This window comes from Atractosteus spatula, chromosome 4, assembly GCF_055471065.1.
Source record: "Atractosteus spatula isolate fAtrSpa1 chromosome 4, fAtrSpa1.hap1, whole genome shotgun sequence".
In the NCBI taxonomy this organism is placed as follows: Eukaryota; Metazoa; Chordata; class Actinopteri; order Semionotiformes; family Lepisosteidae; genus Atractosteus; species Atractosteus spatula.
The window spans coordinates 13,716,727-13,731,715 of NC_142709.1; the positions used below are offsets into that span (position 1 = coordinate 13,716,727).

General features: G+C 37.8%; 1 protein-coding gene across 9 annotated transcripts in view; it reads right to left on the reverse strand.

Moving 5' to 3' along the window:
• Positions 1–14,989, reverse strand: part of pir (pirin) — a 32,113-nt gene that overhangs the window by 15,502 nt on the left and 1,622 nt on the right. For 3 of the 9 annotated variants that reach the window (XR_016090938.1, XM_088913276.1, XM_088913274.1), the window contains exons 2-5: positions 13,675–13,805; positions 10,785–10,877; positions 4,643–4,723; positions 1,895–2,101 (exon numbers count right to left, since the gene is read on the reverse strand). Coding sequence is in view for 8 of the 9 variants with exons in the window: in XM_088913276.1 (XP_088769402.1) it covers positions 1,895–2,101; positions 4,643–4,723; positions 10,785–10,877; positions 13,675–13,805 (512 nt within the window). In the remaining variant the exon portion in view is untranslated. Of the gene's footprint in view, positions 1–1,894; positions 2,102–4,642; positions 4,724–10,784; positions 10,878–11,494; positions 11,573–13,674; positions 14,576–14,612; positions 14,983–14,989 lie in introns of those variants that run through there. The other 6 variants (XM_088913281.1, XM_088913278.1, XM_088913277.1 and 3 more) reach the window with 6 other exon arrangements.

Sequence of the window (14,989 nt, forward strand, 5' to 3'; positions counted from 1 at the left end):
CAAGCTTCTACTCAAACTGTCAATTACTGGTTGCTGTGACGACACAATCAGGATGAAGATCAATTCCACCTGTGAGCATTTAAACCATTACTTACCTTTTACCTACGGGGGATTCAAGATCAGCTGCTTTATAGGTCTTAGGGGCTGAGTTCTGGCCAGGGGCATGTTGTGCATGGTGTTTGAACATTTACCCAGTGTTGTGTGTGTTGTGTGGGTTTTCTCCAGGTGATCTGGTTTCTTCACACCTTCCAACAGCACACTGAGTAGATTAATTGTTGTCTCTAAACTCTGTAAATGTGTATGTATTCTCTGCTATGGACTCCTGGGTAGTTCTGCTTTAGGCCACAAATACCAGGGGGCTTCAACCCTTACTACGAATAAGTGCTCTTTCATAATGAGTGGACAATCTATAAATTAGCAAGGAAAGCCCTGTAGTTAAGGTGTCTAACAAAATGGAAAATATTTCCTTATAGTCTTGGAGGATTGTATGGTTAATGAATATTCTGTTTTAATTATGAAAAAAAAGTTAAAATAAACTGCAGTTTGAACTATTTTGATATTCTGTGTAGTATTTTTTTAGTATTATTTATTCTGAACTCATTTGCTAAAGTTTTTTCTATATGGTCGCATGCAAGAGTGCAGTAATGTTTCTTTCTCGAAGCTTCCATAAAGGTCTTTCCAAGAACGCGATTTGGAGGGGTTTAAAATTCTCAATCTAATCTCTAGTGTAAATCAGAGTTCTATTGAATCACAATGAATTACTTCACTTCATACTTTTATGTAAAAAACAGAAAATCACTTGCAACAAATATACTCACATGACTGGAAATTCATTATTAATAATTGAATATATCAAATGGTATTCAGAAGCATTTGATTATAATAATTGAAAACATAATAATTTAGAACTGTAAATCTGTGCATACATAACGAACATTACTTACAGCATGGTCTATATTGTCAGATGAGTGTTTTTGTAGCCAACGCTTTCTACATTTTAACGTCTGTTCTGATATCTTTTAAGCACGTTGTCTTGTCTTCTTAATAGAGAAGAAAAAAACAGTTTGTAACTCACTGTGGCACTGTGGCAGTAAAGTTTATGAAGCTGCCCCATAACTTGCCAAGAGTTTTACTTTAATCTAAGAATTATTTAAATTCACTCTTCCCAGCAATAAGTCAACGAGGAAGTGTTTATGCATGCGTGTGTTCCATGGATGACTGTACCACTTGATTTGGTATGAATCCTACACTAATAAACTGCTCAATATGATTAAAGCCTGCCAATTTTATATAACCTACTGAACCTCTTTCATCAATCAACTCTCAGTGACCCAGCCAAAAAGGAAAAATCCCAGCACTAAACTGTAAGTGCCGAATCACAGACTTCTACAGAAATTTATTACGTGCGGAGAAAAAATCTTTTCCACAAGCTGACCTTGAAATTTTTCAGGATTATTTAAAATGATTATAAACTTCAGTTTGCACTGGTTTAGGAGAAAGTATTCAGAAAAAAGAACATTTCTCCCATATTACCCTACCTGGTTTAACTTTCCATTTTTAAATTTAGCAATAAACCCATTTTAAAACTGGAGAAAACACTTGCACAACTTTGATCATTTCTGTGATCTACAATAAATTATTTCCAAGGCTTCATTGTGGTTTCATTGTGCCCACAGCATACGCAGTGAATTTCAGGCCTTTGGTCCATTATTTAAAAAAAAAACAAATAATAAATGCAAACCATGACCTAGGCAAGCACAGAATTTGAAATGTCCATACTCTTCCCTTCCATGAAGTGATCAAGACCTTTCAGTGACGCTAAGTTCATCCGTTTCCATTGTGTGGTGATGGTGTGGTGAAAACAAACTGGATAGGTTATAGCAAAAGTTCTGACCTTTACTCCCAAAGCTTCGCCTGATATAACAGCCACTGTCACTCCCTTCTTGCTGGGTTTCGGTATTTCTGTGCTTTTCAGCTCCTGATACTGTGGCTCTACCATCTTCTCTGAGCTTCTCAAATTCACCCAGAGCTGAAGGCCATGCAGTGGCTCGTCTGAGACAGGCATTTCAGCATGGACGATTCCTCGGCCTGCTGTCATCCACTGCAGCAATTGTTAAAGAGAGAGAGAAAGAGCGTTTTTTCCCCCCAATTTGCAGATTAAAATATTAACCATCTTCAGAATGATAAGCCATTCCTTTCTTTACCATCGGCAAAATATGAATCTACTAAATGACACACATTTAAAAAGCTTTTGAAACTATTTTAGCACTTGCCATCGGTAGGAAAAAAAGTTATATCGAGGGAACGTTTTACAATTTGTGCGCACAAAATAAAGAAAACGAGGGAACGATTTAGTTATTTCGTGCCCACGAATTGTAAATCGTTTCCTCTATATAACTTTTTTTCCTACTGTTGGTCCCTCCCAGGCTCCATACATCTTTGTATCATTTTTGTTTCTCATGAAATCTGTATGAATGTTTCCATTATCCCCTGAAGCTCTGGGTGTAGCATCAGCTGTTATTAATTTTTTTATGTTAAATGTTTTTTATGTTAAAAATTTGTTCCATCTTGACACTGCAGTAGAAAGGAAGGAAGTGCAGGAGCCTCAGGTAGCTTTGAGTAGCATGGGCATTAAGTGCTCATAAAAACAACTCACTCAAAACTACAGCACGAGAGGAAAATTTTTAATGACAGCAGAACTACAGGATATCACCATCAGACATGACATTTAAAAAGTTTAGATTTGCATAGCACTATGATTGACATAGCAACTGTCATATGGCAATGAAAAAATTAAAGGATAATTTGAGGCAGAATATTGCACTAGTGGCTCCTAGGCACTGAACCTTTTTTTATCATTTTCATCCTGTGAGCCTTCCTGTCAGAAGTTACCCTGAAGCTGCTATAGAAAGAAGAGCTTCAGTCAATTGGTGGGATTTCTTGGACAATTAAGAGAAAGAAAAGATGTCCACAAATCTTCAGGAATTTCCACTTCTTTTACAAAAATGTATGATTTCGACACATAATGAACTGTGTCTAGGTTATGGAATGGTGGTTAGCATTGCTGCCTTGCAATGCTGGGACTCTGGGTTCAATTTCTGAGGTCCTATCTGCATGGAGTTTCTATGTTCTCCCTGTGGCTTTTCACTGGATGCTTCAGTTTCCTCCAAAAGTCCAAAGATATACTGGTAAGTTAATTAACTTCTGGGAAAATTGGCCCCGTTGTGAGTGTATGCACCTGTTTTTGTGTCTGCGTGTGTCCTGCGATAGACTGGCATCCCATCCAGAGTGTACCCTGCCTGAGGCTCCTATTCCCCCATTACACTGCATTCAATAAAGCAGTTAAAACATAAGTCGATGGAATTTTCTATCCTGACATACGACTTTGTAGAACTGAAAGTTGTTTGGACATTGCCGAATTAGAAATTTTTAATCCCAAAGAAAGGTACTTTTCACACAGAAGCAAAGAAAAACATTATTAGGGAAAAAGTCTAAACTGAAAATGCATAGGGTGAGAGCACAGCCTTGTTAGGGCCACATTCCTGCTCTCAGTCGCCAGACCAGTCGCAGGAAGTCAGTTGCAGGATGTCGGCTGATCAGGTGACTACCTGTATATAAAAAGCAGGAAGCAGAGGCTTCCTCTGTCCGCCAATGGATGTCTGCCATACCTATTCACGTTTGGGTGTGAGCTGTGTTGCTAACTGACTGACTGACTGGCATGGTTTAGGTACTTTAATGGGTAGATGGTAGAACCTCTCTGTCTGCTATTCATTGGAGGGAGAAGGACTAACCATGGACTGAAGGAACCTGTGAGTTTTGTGAACATTTTTTTAAATGTTTAAATGGCGAAGAGTCACAAATAGAGAGAAAAAATCTTCCAAACAACAAAGTCTCTGTTAAAAGTCTCAGTGGAGAGAGACTTTTGAGAATTGTTTTTTGGAGGCTGGTAAGCAGTTTAGCTACTTGGCTGTAATGGAGAGGGGCTTCAAGAAGACTTTTAGTTAGTAGCTCTGAAGGAACTTAGGCTTTTGGTTTGTTTTTGTTTGTTTTTTTTAACTCTTTGTACAATGAAATAAAGCACACACTGGTGTTTTTTTAACCTTGCAGTTGTGTGTTTGGTGTGTCTATTGGCCTGGACCTGCCTATTTTTAAAGATCTGTGTTATAATGCACCCAGTCGGTTGTCACAATAGTTAGGTTTAAAATGTCTTAATCATTAACAACACTTGTCCAAAAGGCAAGTAGAGCTGCTAACACATGTGTATGGCTACATTCCATACAGCACTCTGGCTCTAGCCCATCTAAATCCCACCCCACAACCACTTGAACTGGTGAAGCAATTTCTTTGCTGTCCAACTAATCTGCTGTGGAGTGAGTTGATGGCACAGAATGGGTGCTTGTAATTGGTCCATATGTAAAGCACTTTTTGTACAATTAATTATGATTGATAAAGTTTGTGGCTGTTTATATATATAGTATTTAAAACATTAGTTACTGAAATTGAAATGTTAGGTTTGAAAGTCGACTATGAAGTCTCATAGGTGTCTAGAGTTTTACATACAGATATGCTGCAGTTTTGAAAATACTGTACTGCATGTTTGTATATTAAACTGCTAGTACAGTACTATACAGCTGCTTGTTACCTGTAAGTCTCCTGGCTTCAGTTTCCCACTGTGACCACAGAAATCTTCATGTGCTGAAACTCCTTGTAAAAGGTAAGTGACCTACAGTAGAGTATTAATGCAAAATGTAAATAACAAAAAAAACAAATTACACGAACTATGTCATTTTAAGGTTTCTATACAGAGAAAGATGAAGAAAACACTGGTGATTTTGATAAATGCAAATGCAAAATACATTCACATCTGAGTACATATCAACATAGCAAATTGCTACAAATATGAAAAGTGTATTTAAGCACAGCAGAACAGATATGACATGCTTTATTTACTGTATTTCTGTATTTACAATTGTGCTCTTGTTCTTCCTTCAATAAGCCATTTGATATGTTGCAGAGCTCCACCGCCGCACTGATTGGAGGAACAGCACATGTATCATTGCAAGCCTGCAGTCGCCATCAAGGCGGAGACATGTGGTGAATGAAACCTGGCCAAATGATCACAGCCCTACCACTATAAAAGTCATAGTGCTCTGCCAGTTGTGCACCACTGGGTGAGCAATGCCAGTCACAGTAAGTTGGCAACATAGCTCACAGCCACATTTTTCCTACTGTCTATAAACATCTGAATACCAATTAAAGCTAAAGAATCTAATCATGCCAGGTGGTTTGTCAGTATTTTGATTGTCTCTGTGAAGGAACATGTTCAAATCTCACTTCAGCTTGTCTTCAGAACTTATTAATTATTTCATCTGTAGTAAAAATGAGTGTGCTAGACAGTGGAGTGGTAAAATTCTGTTTATTCTTCCATTTCATTTATTAGCTTAGTGTATTGCTGGCCACACCCACTGTGCTCTCGATTAGAACAAGAATGGTGTAGTCAAGAGAGGATAAAACATTCCCTCTGTATTCAAAGAGCCAAACGAAAAACCGAGATCAGCCAAATAGATTAGCCAAAGACATGGTTTACTTAACAGATGACGCATTTTTGGCTAACACAGTTCTTGTGTCATCCATGAACCAAAATCTGGCAGCTCAAAGACTTTAAAACAAACAACTTAGCCCAAGTTGTTCCTCGTTCAGCTGAGCAACATAATATTATGTATTCATATGTATTTTGCCTTGTTAATATGTTTTGGCTGATTTCTGGTTTCACCTTGACTGTTTTTATAATAGGGATGTGTTTTTATACTGGTGAAATTCACAAGCCCATTAGCTCTATTAAGATTTCCTCTATTCTTGTTAAATATGACTCTTACCGCTCTACTGTGTCTGGCACATTTGGGGCCAATAATGTATTTTCAGTGGTCGCACTAGAAGTCTAATTTACAGGGTATATAAGGACAAAAGTTAACATAAAACTAATCAAAGATTCAGAAAAGGTTAATGTAATAAAATGTGGTTACAGAATCTCAAGTTATTAATGTACAAACATTCCTGCACAACATCACACTTATTTATAATCTTTTACAGATGTTTATTTAAAAGATGAACTGCAGCTGAAGCACAGCGTGTAGTATTTGTGCATTACTGTTTACAGGATCAAGACTGTAAAATGGATGCACTACTTTTTTCTTGCCCTACTGGCTTAGAGTTATTGTAGAGGAAATGGAGCACCTTAAAACCTTAAATCATTTACATATCTCAACTCCCAAAACAGATGGACCAAGTAAAAAAAACATTCTGGATACTGAAACTGAAGCTATAATTTGTACCGGATGGACCATTATGGACCTTGACCATGATGCATGAATTTTAAGAAATCAGGATAAACTGTCATACATTTTTTCTCAAATATAATTGCTGTTATTTTACCAATGAGCAAAGTAATCATGTCTTCAATGTGTAGGATCAAAGCTACTGGTTGTTCAATAGCAAAATAGTCATACTGTTTCCCCAGTTATAGTACTACAAGGCATACTATAGTCCACTAGGGATAACAACATCCAACAATTGAATGCTTTTTGAATGCTTGGAATATCTGGGGAAATAGTTTTTGCTTCTTGCTTGGTTACTGGGCAGCCTCCAGGCCACAGGATGTTGAGGCTCGAACCCCATTCAGAAAGAACTGAACCAAGGGGCAGCTGCAAAGTGAAGGTGGAGTGGAGCAGGGTTGCTTAAGACAAATGAGAAGGGAGGTGATTAATAGCTATAGCTAATTCCAGTAATGAGGGTGACTGAGAACAGCTGTGTCAGATTGACTTGTCACTGTTATCCCTCCCAAACTTCAATTAATAACTTTCATTTCACTAAGGACAACAACATCCAAGAACTGAATTGTGAATGTTTGGAATATATGGCAAGATAGGTTTGGCTAAACTTCCTTGGTTAATAGGTAGCCTCCTGACCATAGGACAAGGTGGCTCGAACCCCAAAAGTAAGATGTGTTAATCCCAAAACCACCAATCAAAAACTAAATTTGCATTGTTTTTGGAGTCCCATATTATGTCAGTTTATAGTCCTTTAAATAATAAGGTGTCAGCCACTTCATGCTTCCCAGAAATCATCTGGTAATGACTCTAAAACGCTGGGGTTCTGAGGAGCAAGCAAAGTGCTGGTGCTGGTGATGCTTCCAATTGTAGGGAGGAACTGCCTTGTGCTGAGGTATTGCTGTGTTCCACTAGCAGGTAGGCCTGGGACAATAATTGGATGGATAGGATGTTAGTATGCTGATGTCTAGTCCACGTCTGCTGGGTTTCTACAGGTGATGGTGTAGGCTTCTCCCTGGCTATGTATGGTTTAAGCCCTGTTGCATTGTGGTTTTTCTTGTGGTCCACAATTTTGTACAGAACTGAAGAATTTGTGTACTTTGCAGTGAAGAATTTGTGTCTTTTGCAGTGAGTCACTGTATCACACGGAAAGGTCCCTTCCTTAGTGGTGCGACTTTGTTCCAAGAGTTGATTGAGTCACTGAGCCACACTAAGTTCCCTTTCATTGTAAACATGACACCACTTGTCTGTATCTTAGTGGAATTTTTGTTTTAGAGTAGCTTATAAGTCGTTCCAATGCACGTGCAGTTAGAGCAACTTTAAGAATTTTAATGAAGACCGAGGGGCATTCTGCACATGTACTGGTGCACCTGAAGTCACTGAGTCTCCAAGGACGCAATGAATGGGTAGGTGTGTTCTACATCCATATGCAACAAAAAAAGGAGTAAAACCAGTGCTAGCATGAACACCTGTGTTGTAAGCAACCTGATGAAGAAGTGAGTCCCATTCAAGTTTGTTTTCTTAAAGGTGTTTTGCCAGCTGATCTTTCATTATACAATCGAATCTCTCAACCATGCTGTCACTCTGTGGATGTCACTCTGTGGACTCGTGCTTGTTTTCACCACTCCTATAAGATGGCAAAGTTGTTTAATTGGATCAGATTCAAGCTGTCACCCCTGATCCGTGTGAAGTACTGCTAGAATTCCATGTTCCACAAAAAGACAATTTGCAACTGTAGTAGGCCACTGCTCTGATATGGGATATAGATTGACATAGTTTGTAAAATAATCAATAATTGTGCCCTTGATTCTGTAATTTGCTCACATCGCACTATAATTGTTTGATTTTGTTCACAATATCATCCAGTATTCTATGAAGATCTTTATCCATTTCTTATCCTGTCTACAGCAGAAACGTCTAAACCCAGCTGTGTTGTAAGAATATGTATTTGACAATGGTTTAGGAGCATAAGCAAAGCCTGTTGTGCTCTTACACATTGGCAGGCAACTTTCCGGTGTTCAAGATGCTGAGCTCCAAATTCATGAATTTGTAACAGTAAAATAGGGTCAAGTCAAGAAGCGTTAGAAAGTCACCTTCTGAGTATTAACAAAGATCAAAGTTTTGATTTAATTAAGGCCTTAGTGTTGACAACATTTAGCTTCAGTGAATATCTCCTAGGCACAGGCTGACCTGCAATCAATCAAACAATTAATAAATCAATAATTATCTGGCGCTCTACATGTTCCATTTGAAAAAAACAAATGAAATCTGAGACTATCTTATGATTTCTGATATCCACACTTGATCTGGTTTGCAGCTTTCAAGTTACAAAACTCAAAATATTTTGACATTTTCAAGGTCTTTTTGGTGGTTTTGAAAACTTTTATTGTTTAGCTACAAATTTAAATAAAGTTATTTAGGCTATCAAGCCTGCATTTTAATATTGCTTCCTTGTTTAATTGAAAGTTGTGCTATTGTTATTTTGACATGTGGAAAACAGAATACATTCTGTAAAAAAAATAAAAAAGCACATATATAGCAAGAAAGGATATTACAAGGTAAATGAGAGATTTGAAGTAGAAGAAAAACAGAATCTCTGTGATATGCCTCTCCACCTAATAAAAATTAGTTTTACAGAGATAGATAAATCACACATGTCCAGTACAAACTGTCACTTAAAAGGAAAACATGAAGTCTGTAAAAGACTTTTTGGCTACAGAAGAAAAAGAAAACTGTTATGCTGCTAGCAGCTAATCTCTAATTTTTGCAGATAATCCCCATCTCTGAATGGCAACATAGTTTAAACACACTAAGAAGTAATCAAATATGATCCCATATCTGGATGGCCTTTGAGTCCTGAAGCAATCTCCGCTTTTGAAAACACAATAATCATGAAATCAAGGTTACAGCACTTGTAGTAGTTCTGCATACTGTGGGAAACATTGATACTATTAACCTTGAACATCTGGGACTATCAGAAGCTTCTGCCAGGTGGCTAGCCTGAAACCTGAGCATGAAAGATCATCACCCGAGAGGGCAGTCTTGTCTAGTTACTACTGATAAGAGTTCTCACAGGGAGTCTGAGATCAAGCCTGAATTAATGAAATGGAAACAATGTCTGAAAGAAGCACCATGGTCTCAGCTGGCAAGATTATGACAGGCATCTTTTGGAATTTTAAAAGGATACTGCTAATTGATTACATGCCACACAAACCCATGACCACTGATTCACGTCTTACTGATCTGAGAGCATAAACCCGTCCAAGAAAAACAGCAGGGAAAAAAGATACATGGTTTTCTGCAGTTTAAATAGGCCAGTTTACAAAGCCTCCATGTTTGATAACAGTATAATTATCCACCTCAATATATGAAGTCAGTTTTGTGTGTTTCAAGAAAGCTAACTGCATGTAAATGTTGTGACTACATTGTTTATTAAAATATCTGAACTGCAAAACTATTTGAATGTCCTTCAGTTAAGCATTGTCTCCAGAGGTCTGTGATGAGTAAAATGTTTTTATTTAGCAGACAAACTCAACTATTTGTGATGAACATATTTATTTCAATCTTTATTTCTGCAACTTCACATGAGCTACTTTTACCATCAGCTGGAAAACCTAGCTGGAAAATTTGACACCATGCAGAACCGAGTCCTCGAGGGTTGGTATCTTCCCCGTAGACCTTTTTTTTCTGTGTTTGAAGCTTTATCCCTACCTAAGATGGCGATGCATGCTCACAGGAGACAGGACGCCAGCAATCACTGGAGCAGGCAACAGTGCCAAATGAGAAGGATATGATGACGAGCAGGAAAAGAAACCTGAGAATTAACTCCACCAGTTCATCTTCTCAGCCTGTGCCCCAGCACAGGAAAAACTCTTTGAATCAATCTCCAGGCTGAAGAGCCACTCCTCTGTGAGTTTGCTTCTATAGTGCAGGCTGTTTGTTTTCACAGCATGAAACCTGGAAAAGCTATTTCCTATTACAGCAGCTTATTTTTCCCACAGCGAAAGGATGCTTATATACAGTATATATATCCTAGTGGAAAGAGCACTGTGACAGAAAAATGGCAAGGCTATTGTTAATATCACTTAATGAACTATTATTTTACTTTAAATCTTGTGTGTGTGGTGTCTGGGCTAAGTCCTACAGTACCTAGAACCTTTGCCCCACGCGGCATCAAAAAACACTAAGGCAGAACCTTGGAACATTACATAATAGTAGCATGAACGGTGAAATCTGAAAGAATGCAAAAGATTGTTCAATTGGCTTCCAAAGCATTATCAATTAGGGCTTACTACTTTAGCAGGTTTATGATACATACTTGCTCCTACACAAAAACATCCTTACAATGGCCTCATAGTGCTGTATAACAAAAGCAGATTCAAATCAAGTACTGTATGTCTCCCTTGTTTCTATGTTATACAACACAAACAATATACAAGATTAACAATAAACACTTACTGTTTCAAATCCTCTGTGTGGGTGGTCTGGAAACCCAGCGGGCTTGCAGACTTTAAATTCATCTAACATCAAAAAAGGGTCTATATTGCCAAGCTGTAATCAAAGATAAGATAATGAATTTAATAGCTACTACTACTGTATATGAGTAAATACTACAATCTCCCAAAGCTACACAGTTCACTATTATAATATCTAAATGTTAGTATTGAAATAAAAAAGTTAATTACAGCTCATGTGTAGCCATGTCCTGCAATTTAATTCAGACCATAGGGGAATTGTACTTCATGAAATCTTGCCACTTTTGCAAGAGAAATAATACAAATTCTGTCTAACACAAAAATGCTTTGTTAAAAGAATGATAGCAATATTTAGTACTTTCCCCAATTTAGAATGTAACATATACAATATTATGCAAAGCATTCTGACCCCTACAATTTTCACATTTTGTTGCTTTAAAGCTTGCAGTGACAATGCTTCCAAGTAGTAATTAATGTGTCAATTGTTTGTCTGACACCAGGTGTTTTCAGATGTCAGGTTTCAGAGGTGTCAATGGTGTCTGCACCATAGTGCTGTACAGTAGGTGTTGTTCCAACACTAACCCTAACCCTAGCTCAGACACTTTTGGAAAATACTTCCAAATCCCTGCTTTAAAAACTGTGTTCAAAAAAGTCCACAAATGACTCCCAATTAGTCAGAATCATGCCAATTACCAGTTAACAGGAATTTTTAATGCATCTAGTGTGAGAGGGTTTCAATTTTGTGGCATTCCTTCTTTGGACATCCTGCTGCTGGAAAGACATTTCAAATACGAAACGAGTGAGTGGTTTTCAGTGAAAATTACAATTCCCAGACAAGTTTGGGCAAACTTGTTCTTTCCTCTAGGTTTAAAAACAGACAAGAAGAAAGTTTAGCATGTACAAAGTGTGGATTGAGAATTTTGATTTTCGACCATTTTTGACAGGCGTGCGGCTTAGCAAAAATTGGGCCAAAATTGTTTTTCGAGGAAACAGCAGAACAACACCTGTCCTGCACTGCAGATACATCCTAAAGCACAGCAAATGCATTAGAACATGTGTAGGTGTTGTTCCAACACTAATTCTAACCCTAGCTCGGACACTTTTGGAACATACTGTACTTCCAAATCCCTGCTTTAAAAACTGTGTTCAAAACAGTCCACAAATGACTCCCAATTAGTCCGAATCATGCCAATTACCAGTTAACAGGTATTTTTAATGCATGTAGTGTGAAAGGGTTTCAATTTTGTGGCATTGCTTTTTTGGACATCCTGCTGCTGGAAAGACATTTCAAATACGAAACGAGTGAGTGGTTTTCAGTGAAAATTACAATTCCCAGACAAGTTTGGCCAAACTTGTTCTTTCCTCTAGGTTTAAAAACAGACAAGAAGAAAGTTTAGCATCTACAAAGTGTGGATTGAGAATTTTGATTTTTGACCATTTTTGACAGGCGCGCGACTTATCAAAAATGGCAAAATTGGGCTAAAATTGTTTTTCGAGGAAACAGCAAAACAACACCTGTCCTGCACTGCAGATACATCCTAAAGCACAGCAAATGCATTAGAACATGTGTAGGTGTTGTTCCTACACTAACCCTAACCCTAGCTCGGACACTTTTGGAACATACTTCCAAATCCCTGCTTTAAAAACTGTCTTCAAAAAAGTCCACAAATGACTCCCAATTAGTCTGAATCATGCCAATTACCAGTTAACAGGCATTTTGAATGCATCTAGTGTGAAAGGGTTTCAATTTTGTGGCATTACTTTTTTGGACATCCTGCTGCTGGAAAGTCATTTCAAATACGAAACGAGTGAATGGTTTTCAGTGAAAATTACAATTCCCAGACAAGTTTGGCCAAACTTGTTCTTTCCTCTAGGTTTAAAAACAGACAAGAAGAAAGTTTAGCATGTACAAAGTGTGGATTGAGAATTTTGATTTTCGGCCATTTTTGACAGGCGCGCGGCTTAGCAAAAACGGCAAAATAGGGCCAAAATTATTTTTCGAGGAAACAGCAAAACAACACCTGTCCTGCACTGCAGATACATCCTAAAGCACAGCAAATGCATTAGAACATGTGTAGGTGTTGTTCCAACACTAATTCTAACCATACAGTAGCTATACAATTACCCTGTCACCTCACGGCAAATAATCTCTTTGAACCCTTCTAGTCTGGTTTCAGACAGTCACACAACACAGAAACTGCCTTTGTTAAAGTTACTTACGATCTTCTTATAGCACTTGATTCCAGTTTTCTATCTATCCTGATTCTTCTAGACCTAAGTGCTGTGTTTGACTCTGTTAATCATGACATTTTACTGTGTTTAGAGTTGCTCTTAAATGTTTCAACTCAATGTCTTGCTGATTGCCAACACATTGTTTCTACTAGGGGTTTTAGGTTTGAAGTTGGGTTTGTTAAGTCTGGTGTTCCCCAAGGCTCAATACTGGGAAGTATACATTTCATCAGATATTCTAATCACATGATCTGAATTATCATTTCTATGCTGATGATGCTCGAATCTATGTCCATACTAAACCCGACACTAAAGTAGCTGTCTCTGCATTCTCTAATTGCATCTCTTATATAACAAGTAAAGGTTTATTCCATGCTGGAAAGAAAAGAAAAGAGACAAAATGTTGAGGCTGTGAAGCCTTCTTCAGGTGTCAGGTGTCACCTGACACAACATTTCAATGTTTCAGATGTCAGTTGACACCTGAAGAAGGCTCCAAAACCTAAATGGTTTGTCTCTCTTCTTTTCTTCTCAGCCTGCAATAAACCTTTACTTGATCCTTTGCAGCCTACGCACGCTATCGCAGCTACCTAATTGAATAACATTTTTTTAAGCTTGGCTGCCAAGGAATGTGAATACTACAGTACCTCTTTGCGGCCGATGCTTCTGCGAACACGTGCACCCACTCCCTCTGCCTGTTCAACGCTAATGGCGGTCTTCACAACTTTTCTCACTCCCATTTCGTCAGACAAGGTTCTTCCCCTCTTCTTTACACCTGCTGATCAGAGAGTGCCTTACAGCGATGAATAGAGATGATGACACAACAGGGAAAAAAAATGCTAGAATTAAGATATCTTTTTTTCAGAATAGTCATGAAGTACAAAAGCCTGCATGCCTTCTAGGGAGATTAAAAAAAAACACATTTCCAAATAGGTTTCAGTTATTTTGTTCTGCCTAGACTTTTGTAATTCCATTAGCGAAATTCAGCTAACCCCATAGTTTTAATAACAGGATATATACACTAAAGATTATATTAATGGTTGACTAAATTCTCCAGGTCCTGTTTACAAGTGACATGCTAGGTATTTTCCAGAAGCCACTTACTGTTACACCTCCTGCTTTTATTGTTAATGTCTGTTCCCTGAGAAATTACATAATGTTGTTCAGTCAATTCAGTCCACTATAATGTTTGCCAGATGTATGCCATAACAATTTCTACAGCAGGGATACTCAGCTTCCAGATCTTAAAATCTGCTCCATTCCAGAATTTTGATACAACCAGCTCCTTACTTGCTGTATTGATCCTGCTTATTATCGTTTGAATATTCAAGAAACTGGTTATAGTTGAGTTGAGGCTTGTACTGCAGCATGAAGAGAGGAGACAGTTACCTTTTCTGATTAACCAAAAACAAGAACCCTTCTCTTAATGGAAACAAATGAACTCGATCAGAAGTTTCCACCTTGATTACTAATATATATCCTAAAACGTTAAATACTTTAAAAGTTCTGTAACGTTGACTACAATATTGACAGTATAGCTACAGTACATTATTTGATCGAAAGATTTTCAAGCAGCAAAACTTACCCGTCGTTTTTATGAGACAGTTTCAAAATAATGCTGCAGTATATTAATAACCATCAATTGAACGACTGTTTTGTTGTCATCTGTTGTAGATCGTGAGTCAGCATTTTCCCCTCTTCCTCATAATTTGCATATTAAGTGCCACGTGATTGCAGGTTAACTGACCGTATTTTGGATCATGTCATCACATAATTTCATGTGCTCTGCTTTTATAACCCGGTGGAGACATTTAAACACGAGAATTAAAAAAATACAGTGACAAGAGTTATTCATACCCGAACAAGCTCTGGTAAATTCAGAACATGTTGATAAGGAATCTATAAACATATTTATATCAGCATTCAACAGGACCATATACCCAAGATAAAAAGTATCTTAAT